Below are 15,392 nucleotides of genomic sequence, written 5' to 3' on the forward strand. Positions count from 1 at the left end.
TTGAAGAAATTACTGAATAAATTATAGGAATATTCCATGGATACATTTTTAGTTGAATTCTTAGAAATATTTTTTGGAGAATTCTTAGAGTAACTCCAAGAGAAGCTCTCCGAAGAATTCCTGCGGGAATTAAAAAAAAATGTAAGTTATGGAAGAATGTTCACATAAAAATCTGGGAAAAATTGCTGAAGGGGTTTTAAGAAATGCTTGGAGAAATTTCTGGAAGAACCCTTGGAGGAAACCCTGCAAGATAGGGTAAATGATGATGGTTGAACCGAGTCAAAAACTGATCATGGTTGGACCATTTAAAAAAAATGGCAATTTAGCCAACATTTTCTCATCAACTTGATCTAAATGTCACTAGTATCGAAGAAGTATGCCTTATTCCTTGAATTGACATTGATTTTGATTGAAATATCTTCAAATTCATAAAATAACTGAGCCTTTCGAGAAGGCTTGCAATTAGCACATTTGGGTACCAAAATTAAGCGATTTACAACATCTACAATAAAGATATTCCGTGAAAAATTCCAGAACATTTTGGGCTCTACTGGTGCGAAAATATGTAATCTTCATTTTGCCACTTTGGAAGTTTATCATATTCTTTTAAAAATGCAATGAATTAGCGAAATGGTATCAACTGAATCTGATCATGGTTGGTCCTACGCATGATTTTAATTGGACCTAACCGTTACCATGTGGGTTGCTAGGTTCAGTTGAACTTGTTTACAATTTTCTTTGCGGGCGCTGACAATACCAAACCGACGCGACGATGTCTCTCGGACCTAACTACTTCAACCGCACAGAAAATAATCCAAAAGCATTGAATCAGGTTGGTAACAAAATCTAATATTTACCTATTGAAGTATTTAAGACTCTCTTGAACCATTGTAGGAGTATGGCGCGCAACATGATGCTTTTACGGACTTGGTAAGCACTTGAATTTTACCGAAGCTCGAGCGTTTGTGTGGTTCTATTCGGTGCTCAACTCCGAAGGACAGAGGTTTACCGCTGGCTGAATATTGATGATAAGCCGACATCTTCAAAAAACGCAGCCTGATATTGTATGTCAATTAGCCACTGTGTGTTTCATTAGCTAACTTATACGCTAACTTAAACCAACTTTATCACTCTGCCCTCTGGCATCGATCATTTCCGATGGGTTCCTGGATTACCATTTTACCGCAGGCGAGGTGACTGAAATTGCCCAAAAAAGTGTGCCGAATTCGATTGGTTGCCAAAATAAATTCATATATTTTACGTACTGTTCTATGTTTTTAACCCTGTCATGAAATAAATTGTTCACCGTGGGAATCCAATGGAACAGATTCTGAAAACTATCAAAAGTTATAATAGCTTGGTTTTAACCTCTGAATCTGAGCAATTTACAAACGAAGAAAGACCCGTTACCTCTAAGCTTCCATTTTTTTATCACGCAGAACTCACTGAATGTAACTGAATCTACTTGACTGCCACAGACAACTTAAAGGCAGACCAAACAAAAAAAAATACGCACTCCCAAAATAGATCGTGGTTTTCCAAACATAAACGAAACATCTTTCAAGACTTGTTGTTTGAATAATGTTGGTACGCTTTTTTATAATTTTATTGTGACAACTTCAGTTATTCGAACAATTACTCGTTTGAGAGGTGTTGTCTGCCGATTGGTCCAACCATTATCATCTCTTTGGTCCAACCATTATTGGTCCAACCAAAATCAAAATCCTCTGCTCAATAAAAAGGCTTTAATTAATTATTTTTACACTTTTTTGGTTATTTGTGGGGCTTTCCGAAAACTAGAAGAGTAGAGCTTTTCATAAATACAAAATATAGTTTACCATGTTGTCAAGATCATAGTGATTTTTCGGCACAAATGTTGACTACGTGCATGAACACGTTCCATTGGTCCAACCATCATCATTTACCCTAGTCTAGAGGTTCCAACCCGGGATATCCCGGGACAAGAAATCCCGGGATCTTGAAAAATTCGGGATTTCTCGAATCCCGGGATAACATTTTAAACCGTCCCGAAAATCCCGGGATTCCCGGGACACACATTTCCTACATATTTTTTCGCTTTGATTTAGAATTGGAGAGTCCAAAGAGTCGTGATTTTTTTTTTCGATAATTCCTTTAAGAAAAAACCACGAAAATGTTACATAAACCACTTCAACTGTGTGTGGAGTGGACGTCAAAACTCGTTGAAATTCGACTGAAACGATGCTGGAGCACTTCATTCGCTGTTTTGATTGCATCAAAGAGACACTTTCTGAAATAGGCTATTCAGGTCTTATGTGGGACAGTGATTTCGAGGTTGGAATAATCCTTAAGGAAGCTCTTCAGTCAATCAGACTCGCTTGGGAAGCATTTGGAAGACGAAATGCTACATTACTGTCTGCGGAAGGTAGCTTGAGTTTCTTCAAGAAACGTTCTTGTATTCGAATGTAATCATGAAGAGAATCAACGAACGGCGACAAATGAAATAATAACAGCGCTTAAATTCCTTGACCGTCTTCCGTTATCAACTCAAGTGCCAGCAGAACTCGAAAGCTAATCGAAAACGCAAATGATTAAGGCGAAACTGGAAGCATTTACTCATTTTTTGGTTTTTGATTTTTTATTAAATATCGAAGTAATATTTTCAAAATCGGTTTTCGTGCACATGTAGAGCAGGGATCAAGGTATCTTCTGATTTTTTTTGTGGTGGAGAAAGTTTTCCATTTTTGCAGAAACCATTTTTCTGTGAAATTATATTCAAAAATGGTTTCTGCAAAAAACGAAAAACATTTTCCACCACGAAAAAAAATCAAGAGATACCTTGATCCATACTCTACATGTGCACGAAAACCGATTTTGAAAATATAGCTTCATTATTTTATAAAAAAATCAAAAACCAAAAAGTGAGGAAATGGATCCAGTTTCGCCTTAAGTACATCAAGGAACTAGTAGTAAAATTGTTGCAAGACTGCCAAAGACAGACCGATAATGATGCAGCCGAGTTGAATGCTGGATTGTCCTGTACGCATGACACCATCGAGCATGCGTGAATAACTGGAATCGGCTATTTATTTATTTATTTATTTAACGAGATTTTTAGCCCTAGGCTAGTTCATCTCGGGACCCACGCTCTACTTCCCTTCCGAAGGAAGAACCCACATTTATTTGTGGGTTTGTCGGGAGTGAGATTCGATCCCAGGTCCTCGGCGTGATAGTCAAGTGTTCTAACCATCACACCAGGTCCGCTCCACATTTATTTATTTATTCATTGTTTAAATTCAACGGATCTCGTATGGATCTTATTGAATTTTTTCCTAAATCTAGTTTCACACAGTAAGTTTGACGGCAGCAACAACGATAAATAGTACGACACTAATCTGTACGAAACTCTTACTTACGAACACTAGACATTATATGAGAACACATACATGTAAATATATGATATAGAATTGTGAACTTGACATTTATAAAGGAATATGCCAATCCGTCCCAGACTGATCCGGGATGATTGATTTTTCAAAAGCTATTGCGAAAGAGCTATCGGTTTTTGAGCTACATGGTAAATTAAACCGACGTCAACTACTTGCGAGCGCATCTTTTTGAACTCCCCGAGTTCTCCCATTGATGAAGGCAAAATACAGTTGCCGAAACGTCGGACAGTAGAAAATTAATCTGTTTTGACTGAGGACACAAGACTGAACGCCAAGAAACATTCCCCGAAATTTTCAAATATATGAAATCTTTTTTTAGAAGAATGGTTCATATGAATAATTCTATCAGATAAAACTTTCATGATTATAAATAAAAAATAGTACATGTATTTTTTTAGTAAATTGTGATGAAAAATACTCAAAAAATATACCTTTTACCAGCCCTGGCGAAATGTTTTACAAAAATGCTACAAATATGTATATCTTTCATTCAAGGGTTGAGCACCTACACTTTTCGAACATCGATTTTTTTGGGCCAGCGCTAGCGCTGAAAATAAATTTTACTCAAATGAGTGAATTTTCTGACCGTGTAGGCGATTATCGATAAAATAATATTCCTATGCATAGTTGATGAAAATACATAGGAAACTCAAATGATTGTGATCATTTCACATTATAATGGCGCTTTGAAGTAGGGTAGCACTATTAAGAAAATACGGTTAAATCATAATTTTCTTTCGGTAACAAAATTTCCTTCAAAAACTTGATAAACTTTTGTATCAATTGTACCAAATGTTCACGGAGGATATCTTAGTTCATTCACAAATACCATGGGGATGATGATATTCTGCTTTGACATGAATCTACAACTAACTTGATGATTTGTGGCTATATCGGTCTCTTTCTACTCATAAGTATAAGGGAGTAGAGATCAAAGTGGATAATGAAATGGTAGATATGATAGAATTCGCTAGGTAGCGAACAAGTGTGAAAATTTTATAGAAGGTGAAATTAGGCAAGTAGACCATGTATTGAACGAATACATCGAATGCGTGAAACTTCTGCCGTGCGACCTGTGCTTTTAAACAGATCGGCTTGGTTGGTAGTTCATACCTCCTTACCAAGACTGGCAAAAGTTTCAGGCACCCGACTGCCTATGTATTGTTCTGTTTTCATCACAAATTCTATCGATCGGTAGCTTTTTCGGAATTCGCACTCCGTTCATAGGAGTATGCCTATATCGCGGCGTGTTCTTCCTATTAGCTTTTTCGATCTTATTGGATAGAACACTTTTCTTTTTGAGCCAAACTTTTCATATCATGTACTGATTTATCGACCGTATTCTATAATTAACTTGATGATTTGTGGCTATAACGGTCTCTTTCTACTCATAAGTATAAGGGAGTAAAATTTTCACATTTGTTCGCTACCTAGCGAATTCTATCATATCTACCATTTCATTACCCACTTTGATCTCTACTCCCTTACACTTATGAGTAGAAAGAGACCGATATAGCCACAAATCATCAAGTTAATTATAGAATACGGTCGATAAATCAGTACATGATATGAATCTACAACGACGATTAGCATGACATAATTATAAGTGGAAATTTGCGGTTTTTTACACTTCGGGCAACATGGAATCTTTATTTCTTTCAAGTTTCTCTATCATTTCGAAGGGTTGGTTAGTAAGAAGAAGTGAAATGAGGAGTATACTCATCCAAATATGTAATAATTCTCATGGAAAAATTGTTCAAAACGATAAAAAAATATCGAAAAATATGTCCGCACGGTTGTTTTCAACCACTGTAACCACTAACTACAATCAAACTGGCTTTAGGTGCCTGTACACTCAGGAAAATTGCGTTATACTTAATGGCAAATATCCATCTGCCAAACCACAGTATATGCAACTAATACACGATTACGCAGCCAAATTAGCGCATGAATAGTATGTGCTCTAAATTGTATGAGTCGCTGCTGCATGGTGCCTCATGAGTCGCACTAATGGAAAACATTTGTTTACCCCCATTGCGAAAATCCATGTTCCGGACACATAGAAGGAATGAAGATTTTTTTCCCAGTGTACCAATTTTTCTAGCATTACCAATATATGCTGTTTTAAGGAAAAATAACAACTTGTTCATATTTTGCTTATACATTTTTCTAGCACACTTTGTGAAAAAAGTCCATTTTTTTAATGCAAACGTTAGTCAATATGACATGGGCAATGTTATTTTGTTATATTCTCTTTTATTCGTTGACAGCTAAAGCTACCCGAGTTGATTCCGTTTCGCCAAATATAATAAATTTTCTGTTTGTTGAACCCGAGACTATGAAAACGTGAAAAAAATTATATATTTTTCACATTGGCACTTTTAAACACCGTCAACGTATTTTTCCTATAAAAAAATACCGTAAAACGGGGTAGCTTTGATAATACGGGTTAATTTGATAGTATGGCAGTATCTTATGACTATGATTTCTTCAATCAGTTAAGAAAACAGCAAACGTGGATCTAAACTATACTTCTAAAAGTCCATGTTAGAAGTATCTTCATTACAACCAAGCTTATATAAAACTTTTTAGGAAAAAATAAAGATAGTCGATATTTTCGTCATTTGCCAACGTCTTCAAACAGTCTGATCTATAGCATTGTTTTGATTATTTTTTTCATCGAATGGCCACTTATTTTCGGTCGATCTATCATAGTAGATTCTAGATTCTCTTATCGAAGCGTATTTTAACGACCCGGAATCTTTTTTGTAAATTGGATTGTATTCACTAAACTATTGCTATTTTCTATCGAAAGAGCTCTTTTTTCTGAGTAGACCGTTCGCAATGCTGTTTTATTTTGTATGGCGAGTTTTAAAATTTTTAAAACTCGCCATACAAAATAAAACAGCATTGTGAACGGCCTAACGTGGTTTTATTGTTTTTATTTCCGTGGATAGAATGACAGTTCAATTGATAAAATGACAGTTCGCCCCGAACAAAAAACATTCCCCATACAAGCATTAATTGCATTTTAAAAATAGTTCTCCACCACCAAAAATTATGAAGTTTCGGTTTTCGACGATTTTTTGAATGGAGATTTCGATTATGAAATCATCTAGATACAGGGGATAGACAAAATGATCGGGACAGGCAAAATTTTCACTTTTTAAAAAATGTTCAACTAGATGCAACTTTTCGAAAAGTGCATCGAATATTCTCAAATTTTTACTGTAAGTTCGTCAACTAGTTGTGTATCAGTGGTCCAAATTTGGGAAAGATCGGGCCATTTTCCAAGAAGTTATAAAGATTCTTGAAAAAGGTAAAATTATCCGATAGTTAACTTTGAGCTATTATATATCCGGATTTAATGAACCGACTGCAATGAAATTTTGATCAATTAGGACTTATATAATGAACTCTTAAAAACATTTGAATTAACTTAATTTTTTTTACAAGTGAAAAAGTTATAGCGATTTTATTATTTTCATGATTTTTTAGCAAATTGGTCTATTTTTAATATGTATTCCATTACTTTTTCAATTTGTTGGCGAATATGTTGTTACTTTCCTTCAAAATACATTTATATATAAGTCAATTAGAGGGGAATTACATGAACTATAATTTGCTTCTTAAATTTTGATACGATGTTGTAGTTTTGGATAATTTGGTGTTTTATCAGAAAAATAATCAAATTGTTATTATTTTCTTCCGTGTTAGGAATTTTAAGTTATGTCAACGGTTTTTCATAGCTCATTATATAAGTCATAAATGGTCAAAATTTCATTGTATTCGGTTCATTGAATTCGGAGATATTACAGCTCAAAGTTGGCTGTCGGATAACTTTACCTTTTATAAGAATCTTTATAACTTCGTGAAAAATGGCCCGATCTTTCCCAAATTTGGACCACTGATAAACAACTAGTTGATAAACTTACAGTGAAAATTTGGGAATATTTGATGCACTTTTCGAAAAGTCACAGCTAGTTGAACGTTTTTTGAAAAGTGAAAATTTTGCCTGTCCCGATCATTTTGTCTATCCCCTGTATATCTAAAGAACCCAATTGGGACAGAAACCTCCATACACCGATAAGCGCTCAAAAGTATGCAATGCCCTTGTATTTTCATAAAGTTTTAACTTTGAACTGTTGCTTTTTAAATTTTATTCAAAAAAAAAAAACTAAAACAACTCAAATAAAGAGAAATTACTATGCGTAGCATATAATCATATAATGATGTACCGTAAAATAATATAATTTTACACAAGTAATGATTTTTGATGGTTAATTTCTTTGAGCTTTTCACTCAGGTCTCAACAAACTCTCTTTGATATGTAGAATTTTGTAAAAAAATACTTGTTTTGTCATAGAAATTCAACACGATATGTTTTACACAGTTTCTCCCATCATGTTGATACTCCCAAGATTCTGTAATATTTAAAAAAAATATTGAGGAAATTGGCTGGAAAAATAACAAAGTTACCCCATTTTACGGTACTTAATACAAAGGATAAAAGAAATTTAATATTGGTCAACTAGATCCAAAGTTACGATTTTTTGGAAAATTTTGTGTTCAACTGTCACTCCGTTCATCGGATGTCAAAAATACCTGGTTAACAAGTAGAATCAGCTGTCTCATGGATTGCCTTATTGTTTTAATTGAAGTTCAAATCTGCCAAGGTTCATGACATTCGCAGTTCCACTATAAGCCTGTGTATGTTGGCGAAATGCTTTTGTCTCTTGACTTTCACTTCGAACACTATTTTAGTGCTATCCTGCTCACTCTCATGGGAAACTTGAAAATATTGCTTGCAGTGAAAGTCAAAATTCCACAGCATGCAAAGTAGGGTGGCCCACATTTATATGGAAAACCAAAAAAATGAAAAATTCCGAGTCTTGCATGCAAAACCAGTTGTGTTGGACTCCCAGAAGTTTGGTTCAAAATTTGAGCGAAATCGGTTAAGTCTAAGGGGGCGGTCAACGAGCTTGAAGTTCGTATGGGAAAACGTGGCTAAATGTATGCAGAAACCTTCAGTTTTCGGTTTTTACAGCTAGGCACTGTAAGCGTCCGATGATCAAGACCTTTAGTATCCTCGTAGATGACTAGACTATATGCCAAACAACTTTATTGAAGACCGCAAAGTGATTCGACGCCTGTGAAAAAAGTTATACCCTTGGTGAAGTGAGGCGTAGCACTATGATTTCATTATTGAAAACATTTTTTTACATGTAAGGTATACCAGGGCAAGTTGAAACGGGTGGGATAAGGTGAAACGCTATAATGATGTTATTTAATCATGATAAATAGTTTAAATGTCATAACTCATAGTTTTTAAATCAACCAATATTTTGGTGAAGAAAAATTTTCCAAATTGTTTTGAAAACTATTGCGTTTCATCTTGCTCCGGTGTACCTTACTGGAAAAACATCAATAACGTTTTGCCTCACTTTTCCAAGGGTATAACTTTTTTCACAGGCGTCGGATCGCTTTGCGGTCTTCGATAAAGTTGTTTGGCATATAGTTATCTACAAGAACAACAAAGGTTTTAATCATCGGACGCTTACAGCGCCATCTAGCAGTGAAAAATGAAAACTTAAGATTTGTGCATACATTTAGCCATGTTTTCCTATGCAAACTTCAAGCTCTTTGAGCGCCGCCTTGGACTTTACCGATTTCATTCAAATTTTAAACGTAGCTTCTGGGAGTCCAACACAACTGATTTTGCATGTAAGACTTGGAATTTTTCGAATTTTTGGTTTTTCATATAAGTGTGGGCCACCCTAATGCAGAGGTTCATATTGATTTTCTATTGAATGACTGTATATAAAGTTTTTGCGTAATGTAATTGCCTTATTGCGATTTTTGGCTTCGTCACTGCTTCAAACAAATAAAATAATAATAACATACATTTTTTGAAATTCAGTCCGATCTGTATTTGTTTGAGTCATTCTTGAAGAGTTAGTATTTGATAAGTTGTAAGGCATCTCTGATTTTTGTAGTGAAAATGTTTCAAATTTTGATTGGTGACTTTTTTAATATGGTAATCCAAATATGGATGTTAACTTGGAAATCAGTGAACATAAAAAAACGGACAGGACTTGATGAAAAGTTTGTAGTTTGTCTCAGATTTTTGCTCTTCGTTTCACGTAAAACTGAATAGATGATGGTTCACATCCTGCCAATGTTTTCAACACCACAAATAATAAAAAATAATTTAATCAATAATTCGCCGATCCTTAAAGTGATTTCCGCCCTCAATCCCGATCAAATTCGATTCGGTTCGGTTCTGTTTACTCATCTGCGCTGTATGCACTTGATTTTTTTTTGCAGATATTGATGAATGTGCCGTCGATAAATACGCCTGCGACAGCAACCAGGTGTGCACCAACGAAATCGGCGGTTTTCGGTGCGACTGCAAAATTGGCTTCACGCTCGATCAGGTCACCAACGCGTGTGTGGGTGAGTATCCGCATGATAAGGATTTTTCTGGTCCTGTTGGGGTGTTTAATGAAGACCTTCCATTGAATTTACATCCACGACTCAGATTAATTAGAAACATAGCTCGTGCCATTCCACAATGCAGTCACACTTTAAAACGTGCATTTTTCAGATATTAACGAATGTCAAATTAATGCACATGAGTGCCTGGAAAGTCAACGGTGCGATAATACGATTGGGTCCTACACGTGCATCCGGTTGCAGAGCTGCGGTACGGGCTACACACTGAATGCTGAAACCGGAAACTGCGACGGTGAGTGATTGGCCTTTGTTGAAGAGTGCGCACAATAATGAAATAAAAAAAAACTTTCAAATTAATCGATTTCACTTTGGTCGACCAGACGATGATGAATGTGCACTCGGCCGGCACAATTGCGTGCCACCATACGAGTGTTTCAACACCAAAGGTTCCTTCCGCTGTCGGCAAAGGTCAAGGTATGCATCGGGCGTAAGTAGAGTTCCTGGTATTTTGACGAGCACTAGTACCAGCACCACCACAAGTACGACTACAACTGCCCGTCCTGTCTATTACACGCATACGAACAGGATTACCCCTCCTCAGTATCGGCCGGGGTACCAAACGAATGATCAACAAGTCGAATATAACCGGTACCTGGGGTCATGTGGCATTGGCTTCGAGCGGAATGCCCTAGGGGCTTGCGTTGGTAAGATATTGGGTTTTACTACATTAAAGCTATAATCAAACTAATTCATATTTTTCCTTTTCAATATGCTTTCCGGAATAAACAAAAGCCATCAATCCTTGAATATTGCAAAACCCTCTGCTACTTACTCATTTTATGTTTTTATCAATTTCTTCACTACCATTAGATATAGATGAATGCTTGAACGAGCATACTTGTCGACCGAACCAAAAATGCGTCAATAGCAACGGATCTTATCGATGTTACGACCTGCTGGCGTGCCCAAGTGGATTTGTTGCCAACAGTGATGCAACGGAATGTTTAGGTGCGTATGTAGTAGCGTGGTTCAAAAAATCGTTTTGCTCCACACTGCTTATTCGATTCGTAACCAGATTCTATGCCTTCTCCCAAAATTTGAGCTGGTTTGGTTGAAAAGAGAGAGTGCTACACTCAACGAAAAAAACTAACGAAATTCATCAAAATACCATATGCTTTTCTGCTATAAGTCAAAATTATGGATGTCATAAGAATACCTACCGACGGTTGAGAATATCATGTTGCTAAACATATATAAAATACAAGTTGTGAGACGATTTTGAGTCATAGAGCAACCATATAAAATTCATACAAATCATTATGAATTATTTAAAGGTGATCCATAAGTTAGGCCTAATGAAAATCTTATGTTTTTTTTGGCTGAGTGTATGGGAAAACGATGTTTTTCATTCAATCGACCGTAGCATTTCAGTTGATTGCTGGTACACCTAGGCCACTTTATCAGCAACAACTTCTCCGAAGACCTCAGAACGTCTCATTAATTAGTTACCGTTTTTTATCCATCATGAAAATCTTCGCTCATGATGGTTAAGGTACACCGGGGCAAGTTGAAACGGGTGGGGCAAGATGGAACAGCGGGTTAACATGATGATATCCAATGATGGTGAACAGCTTGATTTCCTTAACACATAGTTTTTGATTCAAACAATCTATTGGCGAAAAAAAGATTTCCAAATTTCATTGTAATATATTTCAAAATTTCGCGTTTCATCTTGCCCCACCCGTTTCAACTTGCCCCGGTGTACCTTATAGTTATCGATGGGTATCACTGATATTTGCTTTGAAACATAGAAGCCATGATTTCTGTGCGCTATCTTTGGCACCATATGCAGCAATGTTGCCGGCTAGGAAGCTGGAGGATCACTGTTAAAGTTTCTCCAGATGGATAAAAATCAAGAATCAATTAATGAGGCGTCGATTTGAATGCGGTCTTTGGTGAAGCTGTAGATGTGCAAGCACTTCCGACTCATATTTGTGTCGTATACTAGTACCCAATTCTGGAAATAGCTTCCGAGTATCTTGTAGAAATTATCAGTAATATCTCAAGGCGTAGGAGAGGTTCGGCAATAGCCCACCTAACACTATTGAACGCGTTCCTTACATCCCGGATCATTGCTTCAAAATCCCCCTCCTCTTACGCTGGAGAACTTTCTTGTGATGTTTGTGACCGACAAGATAACGTCTACGATCGACCTCCCCTTCCGGAAATCGAACTGCCCAGGTAACCACTAAGCATTTGAATAAGCCGTGTATCAGCCCGTATTTCGCATTTAAACTGCTTGCTGCCCTACATAAGCAGTTCGAATGCATAGCTGCCTTGAGTTAGCATAAGCTGTGCTGCTCAAAAGCTTTCGGCTGTTAATTAGCATTTCAACTGCTTGAAGTGGTTTCACTTGTGTTAAGGGCGGGGTGAGAAGAAAAAGCGGTCCCGGTTTTGATAGCGGTCTGTATTATGATGCTTCAACTGTAAATGGTCAAATACGATATCTTAAAGGTAAGTACAATGCATATATCAATGGACGGTCTTCCACTTACAATTCGGTGGCCTTTACACCTCGCTCACCCTACGAACCAATTCTACCCTCTTAAATGATGCGCTATCTAAGGGTGATTCATGTTGTTTAGTGTGATATTCTAACTATTTCGTACAGTCTTACTTTTCTATTTTCAGGAATTCAGATTACACGGACTTCGCGACGGACAGGCTACCGACGACCAGGAACGAGAACTCGAGAAATAACTTCACTGTAGAATATTTGAGGTTATATGAATCTATCACTATAATCACGAATATCAAATCTACTTCGCTTTACCCTATATATCTGGGATTTATCCCCAACAAATTCAATAAAGGACGACTTCGTCCAACACACACTCTGCAGAATTCACTTTAACTTTGAGATCAAGAGCTGCCCAAAATTTCACTTTGCACTCCTTCAGCTACTGGTGGAAAAGTATGGCCGAGATCAACCGGAAACTCCTCTGGACCGATTATCCATCGAACAATGACATTTGTCATTCGTTATGCGGCGACGCTTTTACAGCAGAACGCGGCGCTCTAAAGGCGGAGGGCGACAAGGTTGCCAGTTTGCCGTTTCCTGCGTTGATAGTCTCCCCCGGGTGTGATCCGGAGTTGTCCGGAGTTTCACAGAATCCTTTCACGTCAAGCAATGCCAACCGTGACACCGGCCGCAGCAGAGTTTTCGAACCTATCTGCACCACCGCCTGTCGATTTCGGCCATCCAGGCTTGGGACAGTTCGGACTATCCGCCCACGCTCCCATCCATTTCTCTTCGTTGGCTCAGCTACCATGACCAAGTCTCCTGCTTCTACGGGACGGGCTTCCTCGAACCACTTCGGTTGCCTACGGATCACCGGCAGATATTCCACTAGCCAGCGCTTCCAGAATACATTCAACTGCCGCTGGATCAGCTCCCATGATTTCCCTAATATTTCTCGTCGGGCTAGCTCACGGTAATGTCCGTGTTCAGAAGCTTCTCCTTGCCCGCTACGTGGTCTTATTCCGTTTGAGCTCAGTAGCAGGAAGTGGTTGGGCGTAATCGCCTCTGACTCCTCAGCTTCCAGCGGCAAATACGTCAGAGGCCTTGAGTTTACCAACCTTTCAGCCTCCACGACCAGCGTCTGCAGCCCCTCGTCATCAAGCTTTCCCTCCGAATATGCTTCCTGCATTGCAGCCTTCACGGATTGAACCAGGCGTTCCCACGCTCCGCCCATGTGTGGGGCTCCTGGCGGAATGAAGTTCCACTTGGTGTTGGTACTGGTGAACGTCGTGGACAGTCCCTGGCTAATTTGATGTTGTAGCACTCGATCGGCTCCCTGGAAGTTCGTCCCGTTGTCACTGAAGAACTCCGCGGGCGGACCTCGACGGCCCACGAATCGGCGGACACACGATATGCAGGATTCTGTTGATAATGTATACGCAACTTCAAGGTGAACGGCGCGCACTGTGAGACAGGTAAACAACGCGATCCACCGCTTCACATTAGACCTTCCCAGCTTGACGATTAGGGGGCCGAAGTAGTCTACTCCGGTGTAAGTGAAGGCTCTCTCGTGGTGGGCAAGACGCGCCGGAAGGAGCGGCGCCATCGGGGGAATCGCTGGCCTCGCCCTGCGAATCTTACATAGTGCGCAGTCCCGGCTTACTTTCTTGACGACTGACCGTAGTCTTGGGATATTATAGAGCTGGCGAATCTCATTCACCACCGTTTCGGAATTCCCGTGCTGACAACGTTGATGGAAATCCAACACCAGGAGCTCCGTAACACGGTGTTTTCTAGGAAGGATAATGGGGTGGCGAACGTTAAACTCTACTCCTTCCACGGACCCGATTCGACCACGCTCGCGCAACAGGCCGCGGTTGTCTAGCATCGGCATCAGCTGGAAAATTGAGCTATGTTTTCCTATAATTTCCTGCCCACTTTCGTTAGGTGCTTTGCCGGACAGTGCCATGACCTCCTCTGGATACGTTTCACGCTGCATCACTTTGAAGATGGTTTCTTCTGCTACCTGCAGCTCCGTTTGTGATAACTGCCCGGTACGCAACGGCCGCTTCTTGTTCGAATTGTTCAGGAACCTTATCGCGTACGCTATTGCTCGTAGCAGTCGATTCCAGGAAGAGAACCGGGTGAAATCAATCGGGGGCACGAAAGAACAGTGGTGCAGGGTTGATGCGCGCATTTCTTCACTGGTAGCCGGCACTGGATCCTTCAAAAGAGGCCACTCGTTTTCTGGAAGTCGCAGAAAGTCGGGTCCCCGAAACCATTTGCTGTTGCGGTCGAAGTATGGACCACTACCCCACTTCGTAGCTTCATCCGCTGGATTGGCCTTCGACGGTACCCACCGCCAGTCACTCGAAGTAGTGTGTTCCAGTATCTCTCCTACTCTGAATGAAACGAAGTGCCGATAATTCCTAGGGTCGGATTTAATCCAGGCCAGTGCCGTTCTGGAATCTGTCCAGAATATCATCTTGGATACGGGAATGTTGTGCTCTGTTTTGACAAACTTCGACCATCGCACACCCAAAACACAACCCTGCAGCTCGAGTCTCGGAATTGACCAGGGCTTCAGTGGTGCGACCTTGGCTTTAGCGGCGATTAGGCAGCACTGTGACTCATCACCTGTTCCTAGCGTTCGTAGATATATCGCGCAAGAATACGCTATCTCGCTCGCGTCGACAAAAACGTGGAGCTCCGAGTTGTAGTAGGTATTTTGACAAGCGTTACGGAAGTAACACCGCGGAATTCGTATTTCTGCGATGTAGCCTATCATTTGCACCCACCTGTGCCACTTTGAGTAAATTTCCTCGCTGACTTGTTCATCCCAAGCGGTTCCCGCTCGCCACAAGTCCTGGATAAGAACCTTTCCGTGAACGATAAAAGGTGAGAGTAACCCTAAAGGATCAAACAGGGTCATCACGCACCGCAAAACTTGCCTCTTCGTGGGTTTCGTGGCTGTACGGATCAGTATT

The 15,392-nt window shown here is 39.3% G+C and overlaps 1 protein-coding gene across 7 annotated transcripts in view; it reads left to right on the plus strand.

The window, feature by feature from the left end:
- LOC109621451 (fibulin-1) overlaps window positions 1-15,392 on the plus strand; it is a 106,832-nt gene that overhangs the window by 80,120 nt on the left and 11,320 nt on the right. For all 7 annotated transcript variants that reach the window (XM_029875839.2, XM_029875843.2, XM_062856474.1 and 4 more), the window contains 4 exons: window positions 9,756-9,884; window positions 10,036-10,176; window positions 10,265-10,588; window positions 10,755-10,892. In XM_029875839.2, coding sequence (XP_029731699.1) covers window positions 9,756-9,884; window positions 10,036-10,176; window positions 10,265-10,588; window positions 10,755-10,892 — 732 coding nt within the window. The remainder of the gene's footprint in view (window positions 1-9,755; window positions 9,885-10,035; window positions 10,177-10,264; window positions 10,589-10,754; window positions 10,893-15,392) is intronic.

Source organism: Aedes albopictus, chromosome 3, assembly GCF_035046485.1.
Source record: "Aedes albopictus strain Foshan chromosome 3, AalbF5, whole genome shotgun sequence".
NCBI classification, from domain to species: Eukaryota; Metazoa; Arthropoda; class Insecta; order Diptera; family Culicidae; genus Aedes; species Aedes albopictus.